Raw genomic sequence first — 10789 nt, 5'->3', positions numbered from 1 at the left:
CACTGCTGAGCCATATGGTTTCCTGGTCCATATGGTTTCATGGTGTGTCACCAATCAGTCTGACAGACTGACGAATCCCTGTATTTGGTTGATTCTCTTGCTGTGTGTGTTTGTGCATGTTTGATTCGCACATCCTAACATTTCGGCCCCAGACACTGGTCAAAATCAAGCCCTTCTAGTCAAGTCGCTGCTGCAAGTTACAATTCATATTGCAGGCTGTCTCAAGATCCACCTGTGTTTCCTTTTTAAAAAAAAGAAATTGAAACGATTGAAACAAAGTTTTTTTCTCTAACATAACGACATATTATCATGTGTATTTATTATTATTAAACAATTGGGCGGGACCGTTGCACAGTGGTTAGCGCTTCTGCGACCCTAAGTAGGATAAACGGTAGATAATGGATGGATAGATGGATTGATCAATGGCGAGTGAGCACGTTATCGCCCTTAGATGACTTCGGTGGTGTGGAAATTGTTTGCATGGCCTCCTTGGACCAGTGCCCATTTAAATAACGCTAGTCATGTCCTCTGAATGGCATATATTACCATATGTAACAGTGAGCCCTTTAATGGCTTTCTATGGGCTGTAAAATTTAACAGGTAACTAATAGTAATATACCTTTCCCCCGTGGCTATTTTAGGCTGTTTTTTTTTCTGCTGCATGCTCAATAACATCAAAACCTCAGTGAGACTTTATTTTTAATTTAAGTCATGCTTCCCTGACAAGTTGTCTCTCTCAACGATCCCAACCGAACAGGAAGGAACATATCAGGGGCAATTTCCTGATTCTGCGGCAGGAATTACAGGAACGAATCAACATCTTGTTTGTATTTTTGAGATAAGACAATGACAAAGACACTCCTTCTTCTCTTAAACCTCCCCCAAAGTGCTGAAACAAGAATCCGCGCACTGTTCCCGAGCCACTGAACCTGTTAACAGTATCATGATGCACATCAAATGGTGACTTTTTGTAATGTCTTGAAAAAGTGTAACTTTTAGATGAGGCACTGAGTAGAAGCTTGAGGTGGTGCTGTGTGCGTCTCCTGATGTGTTAAGTATTCTACTCATTTTAACCAGGGCCTGCACCCAAATGAAGAGTAGTATATTAAGCATTGATCACAAAGGTAGTAGATCATTCTTCATTTGAATATAAAAACTTTGACACTGCATCGCCAAAATCTGACCTTTTACCATTGAATGTAACATTTCTTGATATGGCCGTTCCGGTTCTGATTCTCATTAATGTGTGTGTTTATGTGTTTTCAGGCCCAGTCTTTCTCATCCCGGTGACAGTGACAACAAATTCTTGTAAACGTCGACATTGCGAAAACAGAGCCTGCAGGAGCATTAAAGTATCACAAACATTTTGCTCGGAATCCAAACAGATAATATCCAGGACTCAAACATCAACAATATCAGACGAGACATCGCGTCTGACGTCAATCAGAACCCTTTCAGAGCAAAAAATCACGAGGAGGCAATACATGCCTGAAGATCTCCATGGAAACAACGACAGGGACAAATGCAGTAAGAATGAGGATCTGTTTCACTATGTATTAGTCTCATAATAGTTTAAATGATCCTGATTTCTGTAAAAAACATTTTTTCATGCAGTTTTAGATATTCGCTTGCTATTTTCTTCATTCAGGGCATTTTTCTATCCTTCTAATTTTCTGCAAAACTCACTATTAGCATGTGAAACACCTAACACTATCAAATTTTGGGCTATTTCCAGTATTGCAGTTTTTTTTCTTTATGCGTTTAAATCCACTTCATTTTTTCACCTGCTATCGTCATGCCGTTATTGTATGGTATTACTGACTGGTTTTTGCACTGAACTGTACAGAAAAGTATGCTGCTACTATCAGACTACATTCAAATTACATATATTTATACATTTGAGTTTTTATATCGTTAAATTTTTGTCATTATTTCAACTCAGTTCCAGTAGATTGTATCAGGGTGCACTTTATACTGTATAGTTTAATGTTTATTGTGCACTAAGTAAAATTAAAAGTCTCAAAAATTTTTAAGAAGTCGTTCACCAGGCTTGTCCTCGCAAAAGATGTGAATGCTACAATCTCTGACAATCAGAATGCTCCCAATATGCAGAAAGAGCGCAAAAAAAAAAGTCTGTAAATTCAAAGCCGAAACTGTGGTAAAACTTGGGAGAGAGAAAAATCACAGCAATCACGACAGAGGGCTCAGTAATAGTAAAAAGCTATAATTTAAAGCTTGTGACTGTTGAGTGCAGAGGCTGCTTGCTAAATGGTTTCCATTCAGTTCCTGGGGATAACTTGTCATGAAGGACAAAAGTCTTCTTGCACAACGACTAAACATTTATCAGCCATACAGACTTTTTCTCTCTCGTCAGCAAGCGGAGCAGTGCAGTCTGGGTAATGCAAGATAGAGTGAGATCAACGATGGTGGATCGTATGTTTATACGATCCAAAATAATAAATACAAGGACTCAAAAAGACATTGGGCATTTTGCTTACAAGTAACCTTCAACCCAATATCTTTTTTCAGAGTCAAAATGTTTTGTTGCATGGCCAGTTGATCACAGGGCCACATTTAGAGACAAACTATCCAATCTCTCATTCACACTATTAGGCAATACTCCAATACTCCTTTCACATGTTTTTTGACTGTGGGAGGAACCCAGAAAACCAAGCAGAACTTTAGAAAGAATCGGAGGAGACATGTGCCAATCACCACCCAGGGTGAGATAGTGGACTCCTACAAGTATCTTGGGGTCACACAACACATATGCACTTTACAGGAAGGGTCAGATCAGACTGTTCTTCCTGGGTAGACTAAGGCTGTTTAGCATCTGAGGTGGGCTCCTCAAGACCTTCTACCAGTCTCATTCAGCCAATGACTCATCCCACTCCATGCAGAACTAAACATTTCAGATGTTCCCTTATGCCCACGACCATCAGTCTGGACAGCACACGATTCTAACCGGCCCGTGGTATATTGATGCTATTACTACCTCACTACCTCACACATCATGTCCTCATTCTGTTATCTATTTTTATCCTTACTGTTGTCTTTTTCCTTTCAATTGTCTCTACTGTTTATATTTATATTCATATTTATTGTTGTTGTTGTGCTGCTGTGACAAGCAAATTTCCCTTATGGTTATCAATAAAGTATTATCTTATCTCTAAATGACATGAAATCATGTTTAAATTTATGGATTGATAGAGGAGGATGTGCCCGCATCTCTCTCTCACACACACGTGCATGGGCACACAGACTAGGACTAAAGATGATATCAACATTAGGGTTCCTTTTCCCATTCAAATATTGGGTATATGTAGATTATTTTACTATAGAGCTGCACAAATAATCAAAATTGAAATCAAAACCTCTTGCAATTTCTTAATTTTAGAGGATGCAATAGCTTTTATTTTTGATGGTAAAATGTGGAACAAGCCCATTATTGATCTGATATCCTGCTAACATACAACTTAATGTAACAGTAATATCACTGACCCAGTAGTTACTTACAGGTACCCTGTAACCAAGACAAAATCAGGTTAGTGATTTTGATTTGAATCTTTCAATCCCTCTTATATCATCATACTTGTAGTTCAAACAATTGATCCATTGTTAAAGAGTCTTTAGTTTCTTGGCAATTGTTACTTGTGTCAATAGCACGTAGCCACAGGCGCAAGCCAGGACCTCACTGATGTTTTTGTGGTTTAATTGATAAGGTACATTATCTTATCCCTTGAGTTTGGAGACAGTAGAAAACATTCCTGGTGGAGAACCCACAGACAAAGCAGGGGAAAAACCATGATTCACACCCATCCAGCCAGCTGAATTTTCCATCAGTGGGCCACTTTCGTTGTTGCGCCTCCTCTATCCCACCCCCCTGAGCAGCAGGTAGACGGCAGAGACGGTGATGGCAGCAGCTGTGTAGCTGAACACAGCATTATAAAAAGTGCTCTGTCTGATTCCATCTCCCATCATTCTCTGTGTCTTCTCCAGACTCTGAACCAGCGCCTCAGAGTGCTCCCCCCTCTCGGTCCTGACCAGCATCTCTTGCTGCACCTGAGTGGCCTTTGTCTCGCCTTGGGACCTATCCTCCAGGAGGGTCCTCACCACCGACAGCTCGTCCTCTAGACGTCCCAGTACTTGGTCCATTTGATTCACTTGTGGCAAAAGGGAATTTAGGAGAGATTCAGTCCTTTGGCTAACAACATGGAGGTCTTGAAAGCTTGAAACAGAGAGTAGAGTAGAGCTGGAAGCAGGTTGCTCCTTGTCCTGAAAGGAGTCATCCCTCGGCGTGGAGGAGTCCTTCAGCGTGAGCCTCAAGCTGTTTATCAGGAGCTGCAGCTCCTCCTGCTGCGAGCGATGGTTTCCAGCCTGGACTTTGAGCGCCTCCTGGAGGCTCTCCGGGCCCTTCTGTGCTTCCAGCAGCAACGTTTTCAGCTCCTAAAGACAGCGGTTGGGTTTCAAAGGGTTTCACTGAGGTGATCTCAGTGCAGGTTCCTCATGTCTTGAGGGATAAAATACCCATAAAGGCAGTGGGATCTGGGCAAAACTGCATCTTTCCCTTTGTCTTCATCTAATCTGCATCAGACGTTACTGATTTTTTGGAAACACTTTATTTTTAAGTATATCCATCCAAAATGTATTTTTTGACTTATATATGAACAACTCCAAAAAGAAAATCGTCATTGGATACATTTTGCCAGTAGTGGATTTCTGTCAGGGAATACATTTCCATGACAAATTCTTAAAACAAGTTTCCCAAAAAATCAGCACAATATTCAGTAAACATCAGAAAAGTATGGTGACATCAAAAAGAAATTAAATAAAAAGTGCATCAATTTGGCAAAGGTTTAAATCACAATTAAGCACAACAAGTTACTTCAAAGACTCTGTCCCTGACTTGAATCATGACACAGTTTAATCTTTGTTGTGTTATATTTTTTTGAAATGGTAGGTGTTTTAAGTTCTCTGTTCTTACAAACTGTTAATCGGTAATGCGTCTTTGATGAGGCATGGCCCTTCATATTCTAAGGTGACACACCACATTTCTAGGGTGTTACATCTGTCCAGGGGCCACAGATGAAAAAATAGCTTCTTGGATAACTGGCCCACTTAGACTAATTGGCTTCTTAGATTAGATAGACTCATGTGCATTTTCCCTGCTTACCAATAAATAAATAGCATATTCAATATAAACCCTGTCCATCTTGTAATTGACTGAGTTTGCTCAGAATGTTCTTCTTCTCCTTTCAGCTTTTCCCCTCAGGGGTCGCCACAGCGAATCAACCTTCTACATCTAACCCTATTATCTACCAACTACCTTCATATACTCTCTCAGTATGTCTATAAATCTCCTCTTTGGTCTTCCTCTAGACCTCCTGCCTGGAGGATAATATATTCACTATCCCTCCTCTATACATGACCAAACCACCTCAGTCTGGCTTCTCTGACCTTCTTTCCAAAACATCTAACATGTGCTGTTCCTCTGATAAACTCATTCCCGATTCTATCCACCCTGGTCACTCCCAAAGAGAACCTTAGCATCTTCATCTCTAAAACCTCTAGCTCTGCCTCCTGTGTTGTCGTCATTGTAACTGTTTCTAGGCCATACAGCATCACTGGTCTCACCATTGTCTTGTACACCTTTCCTTTCATTCTGGCTGATAGTCTTCTATTGCAGAGTACCCCTGACACTTTTGCCCACCCAGTCTGCTTGAACCCATCTCTTTACCTCTTTTCCACGCTCTCCCCTGCACCTGGAAACTGTCCCTGACCACCCAGAGCCTTTCTCAACTCCTCCCTGAAAACCATACAACACTCCTCCCATTTCAGTGTCCACCACTTAGTTTCTTGTTTTGCCTTTTTCCTCTTGATCTTCCTTGTCACCAGAGACATCCAACAAACCACCAGCCTATGCTGTCTGACTACACTCTCACCTAAAACTACTTTGTAGACACTGATCTCTTTCAGGTTACCACATCTATACAAGATGTACCGTATTTTCCGTACTATTAGGCGCACCTAAAAGCCTTTAATTTTCTCAAAAACCGTCAGTGCGCCTTATAATCCGATGCGCCCGTTATATGGATCAACATTGGTTAATTATGGCTACCGTAGTCAGAGGGCGTTGCCGTAGTAGCAGCAGTAAAAACGGTAAAGGGGAATTCCAGTCCCACACCACTTGGGTGTGTTTTAAGACCCCAAAATGGCACCTTTCAAGAGACACAAACTCAAGGCGATCAGTCATGCACTAGAAAACGGGAATAGAGCAGTGGCGAGAGAATTCAACATTAATGAATCAATGGTACGGAAGTGGAGGAGGCAACAAGAAGTCCTGCACCAAGTAAAGAAGACTAAATAGAGTTTCCGAGGAAACAAAGCGAGACTGCCACAGTTAGAGGACAAACTCGAACAGTGGGTTGAACACAGGGCACCAAGTAGAAGCGTCTCTACAGTCATTAGTCGAATGAAGCTACTCCTACTCCATTTCTCTTCATGGCAGTACCATGAGATGAGAGATGAGATGAGATGAGAACAACTTTATTATGATATTATGATTTATGATAGTACAACTTAAAGCCTGCTCCTATGCTTCTAGCCTTACTACCTTTCCACCTGGTCTCCTGGACATACAGTATATCCACCTTCCCTCTCTGCATCATGTCGACCAACTCTCTACCTTTTCCTGTCATAGTCCCGATATTCAGTCCCTACTCTCAGTACCAGACTCTTGCCTTTCCTCTTCTCTCTCTGCGTCCAAACACGCCTTCCTCCTCTCCTTCTTTTACCTAATGTTCCTGTTTTGGAAATTTGACCCTGACCCCAATCTAGGCCAACTGACAACAAAGACAGAAGCAATTAAAAAGGCATCTTCTAATCCCTTCAGAAACCTCAGCCGGTTCTTACCTGCAGACGGACCCGGTTGATATATGTCGACCCCATTACACCAATCAGGGCTCCAATCACAGAGCCAATGATGGACCAGTTCTTGGTTCGCTCAGCCCTTGTTCTCTCCTTCTCGTGGCTCTCCCTCACATTGGCCGAGAACAAGGCAAACTTTTCCCTCTCTGATCCCTCTGCATTCTCATAGGCTGTCCGGAGGCGACGCTCCTCCTGCAGGCAGGAGGAAGAACCATGATAATTCCCCTCTCAAAACTAAATGTTGACCATTGAAACACAATTACTCAGTGGTCAGTAAATCTCACTCTAGACATTAAAAGATATTCTGGAAAATAAACAAAGAGACGGATTATCACTGAATTAATCAGAGAAAATGTTTAAATACAGTATATGTCCATTAAAAACTACTGTACAACTTCACAGCAAAGGTGTATATATGTGAAGCACTAGAAAACAAAAATTAAAGTCTGACAATAGAAATGAGTGAGAAAAATAACAAAACTATAAGGCAGATACGAGGACAAGTAGCATCATGTTACAAATCCCTCCTATATTTGATAATGGTCTTGAAGTTGGCACAGATAAACAGTACTTCCGAACATTTTTACTACAATACTAAAGATTCGGGGGGTTCTTTTCTCGCTCTTTTTTTTCCCACAAGGCAGAAGGCCACCCACAGGGCCTGGTAACAGGAAGTTTTTCCTTGCCACTGTCATCAAGTACTTGCTCATGGAGGAAATGCTGGGTCTTTGTACATCATTCAATTAGATTTAAACAATAAGTGCATGGTCCAGACCTGCTCTACATGTGAGTGCCATGAGACTTATGTGTTGTGACTTGGTAATAAAATCTGACTTGCCCTGAATAACTAGTCCTCACCATTTGCGATTTTAAAGGATTTCTTTTACTATATATGTCATATTTTCCCAAGATAGTTGACCTGCAGTAGCTTGTGTTCCAGTGTTGCCAGCTCCAGGTAGTGAGCCTCCTCCCGGGACACTCGGTCCAGCCGGTCCCTGACCTCCTTTAGCCGGGTCTGCAGTGCCTCTAAGCTAATGTGTGCCTCACGCACCATTCCTCTGGCCACCATGAATGTTGCCTCTGCCTGGAAAACAAACACACAGCATGGTGAGAGAAGAGTATGAGGTCATTGTTTGCATACAAAACCATAAATGTAACTACTAAAATACACAATGCTCTAACAGAGGTCCATGAGCTGAAAAAAGCAGCCTAGTTTTGGAGGCTACATAGAATTTCAAACCTTGTATCAGATAGTATTTTTGCATGCATTTTTATCGATTGGAGCAAGTGGTTTTTAATTTTGTTCAACTTTACAAGCTCGTGATGGCAAACTGCATTAATGATGATGAGTAAAATCAGATGAATCAGTTCACCGACAATAAGACCCTGGTAAAAATGAATGAGAATGCAACTTCATAAATGCTTTGTCATTGATCACTAAAATTAACTAAAAATGTCATCATTAAAAACACATGTCTTTGTATTAATTCTTTGTTTTTTGCACTTCAACTGTCCAATATTTATCTTGTTGAGGTGATGCTAAATTATGTATAGGTATTTATAAACAATATATACTGTATATCTACATTTCAAACACTTTATAATGCTTTTAAAAATATTTTTGTGTTTTTATCTTGTTTTATTTTTTTAATTGCATGTATCTGCATTTGTGAATTGATCAATTTTTAGTTGAATTAGCCTTGACATCCTATATCACCAGTCCTTTATGTACTGATCTCAAATTTCTATTTAGTATCACTCTGCTCCTGCCCATTTGGTTGTTTGATATTGCTTGTATCCTATTTTTTTTTTTCATCCATTATCTTCTGCTTATTCTGCAGTGAGGTCTTTGGGATGCTGGAGCCTATCCCAACAATCATTGGGCACTCCACAGTAAGCCATTCACTCTCCTGTTCACAAATCTTACCCAATGTTTTCCAATTAAGCTCCTGTATGTTTTTAAACTGTGGGAGGAAACCGGAGAAATCCGCACAGACCCAGAGAGACATGCAAACTCCACACAGAAAGGTCCCCTGTGGGAATCAAACCAGGGTCCTTTGTGCTGTGAGGAGGAAATAATAACCCCTGTATCACCATGCTGCCCTCTTTCCTTCTAATTTGACAAATCCCATAGTAAATGCTGGGATTAAACTGGCTGAATAACGTAAGAATATATCCTTTATTATTAAGTCTTTAGACTTTATACTATTGTGCTTACTGTGCGGGGACTTTTAAATCTGGTCAGGTCTGTTAATATAGGTAATGGGAGACTAAATGTTGAGGTGATTCTTACTGTGCGCTGACCTGTGTGACCTTGTCCTGGGCATCGCGGACTTCGTTGAGACCCACAAACTCCTCATACCTCTCCCACCACCTGTTTACTGTAGTAAGGGCCATCTGAGCTGACCTCTGACCCCAGTCCCACACCAGCTCACCTGCATTCTGAAGGACAAAGACAACATTTACAATTACATCTTTCATGCATATCTCTTTTGAAAAGGATGCAATATCTCTATCTAAGCAGGAGTTTTCTCTACCTGTAAGGCCACCTGTGTGCGCGCTTTCATCATCTCGGCTCCAGTCCCCCTCTCGGGCGGGGTGGGATCAGTGGGCGGGGAGGGGCCAGGCTGGTTGTGGGCACTATAAGTACGTACCAACGAAGTTCTGCCTGCCAGAGATCCTTGCAGGGAGTGGTGGGACAAACAGCAGGGGCCATGAGTCCAGGGACGGAGGCAAGCTCCTCTGTACCTGAGGAACCATGGACTAGATGAATCAATGTTGTGGTTGGGCAATACGACCAGTTTCCCTGCAGTCTCACATTGCTGAAGTACCTCATTGGAAAGGATGCCAGTCAGATGTGCAGGTTAAAAACAGTGGAAGTTGCAAATAACTGCCCAGGAGTTGGACCTGTGAGAACAGTGGACAAGGAATAACAATTCAACTTAATTCTAACCAGCAAAAGTTGCATGGATTTAAGACAAACTGTCCTGTATACTTAGCTATTCGGTAAATGTTGTAATGTTATATGACTGAATGACCAAAAGGGACAAAATGGATCTCTATTTGCGGCAGATTTAATTCAAAATCAGAATGAGAATCTGTAATATTTCATTGATCCCAAAGGAAAACTAAATGGTCTCAGATGTTCCATACAGAAATAAATAAAATAAAGTCATTAGCAGGAATAAATAAATGAAGATAACAAAGTGAGATAACAAAATATAAGTGTTGTCAAGGTTTAAAATTAGTTTAAAACAGAAACAGGTGGATACTGAAATGAGTGAGATGAGGTAAGCTAGTGTCGTTCATCTGGTTTATAAATGTTCATTGCAAATTTTTGGAGTTTTTTCAAGACTGACAACCTGACGTCTGTATTTAAGCAACTTTATTTCTGACACCGTATTCTTGACAAATGTAAATCACAAGGAACAACTTCGCCAACATGCACTTTGATCATCCAACGTGACAAACGAATTTCACTCCACATGGTCAACTAGCTCTGAAATACAACACACAAAAATCCCCAGTGAGACAGACATTTTTAAACAGTACCCACTCACAGTGAAGGAAATTTGAATTTACAAACAGAAATGTTATTAAAGCGTAACAACCTTGTCCACCAAGGTTAGCAGCCTTCTTTCTACACTGACAAAACATCTACTAGCATCATGCCAGATGCGTTTTAACCTTAGGATGACATTCTTTTATAACATATTCAATCATATAACGAGGTACCCAACAACTTAATTAATTAAAATACCTATTGTCCGTGATGATGTCGAAGAGTAGATGTCATAATGGCGACAAATATTCCAGAAGTTTCATGTCAAAAGAAACTGCCGGGGTGGGGATTTCTTTCAGG

General features: G+C 40.9%; 1 protein-coding gene across 1 annotated transcript; it reads right to left on the bottom strand.

Annotated features, from left to right (window-relative positions):
* Nucleotides 1–3383: 3383 nt before the first annotated feature.
* Nucleotides 3384–10784, bottom strand: ccdc51 (coiled-coil domain containing 51). The gene is made up of 7 exons (XM_086150130.1): nt 10688–10784; nt 9759–9834; nt 9465–9675; nt 9232–9369; nt 7847–8011; nt 6913–7119; nt 3384–4446 (listed from the first exon to the last, which is right to left on the bottom strand). The coding sequence occupies exons 2-7, from the start codon at nt 9761–9763 to the stop codon at nt 3871–3873; spliced, it is 1302 nt and encodes a 433-aa protein (XP_086006256.1). The 5' UTR covers nt 9764–9834; nt 10688–10784; the 3' UTR covers nt 3384–3870.
* Nucleotides 10785–10789: the final 5 nt, after the last annotated feature.

Source organism: Fistularia commersonii, chromosome 7 (genome assembly GCF_037954325.1).
Source record: "Fistularia commersonii isolate RoL2024-O1a breed Wild chromosome 7, RoL_Fcom_v1.0, whole genome shotgun sequence".
NCBI classification, from domain to species: domain Eukaryota; kingdom Metazoa; phylum Chordata; class Actinopteri; order Syngnathiformes; family Fistulariidae; genus Fistularia; species Fistularia commersonii.
This window is presented reverse-complemented; position numbering and strand designations above follow the sequence as displayed.

Excerpts from the sequence above, each read along its gene's own strand:
- ccdc51 (XM_086150130.1), bottom strand. Across the intron at positions 9,370-9,464 it reads GCACACAGGTGGCCTTACAG|AATGCAGGTGAGCTGGTGTG; the intron begins GTAGAGAAAACT and ends TTTGTCCTTCAG. Across the intron at positions 8,012-9,231 it reads CCCAGGACAAGGTCACACAG|GCAGAGGCAACATTCATGGT; the intron begins GTCAGCGCACAG and ends TTTGTTTTCCAG.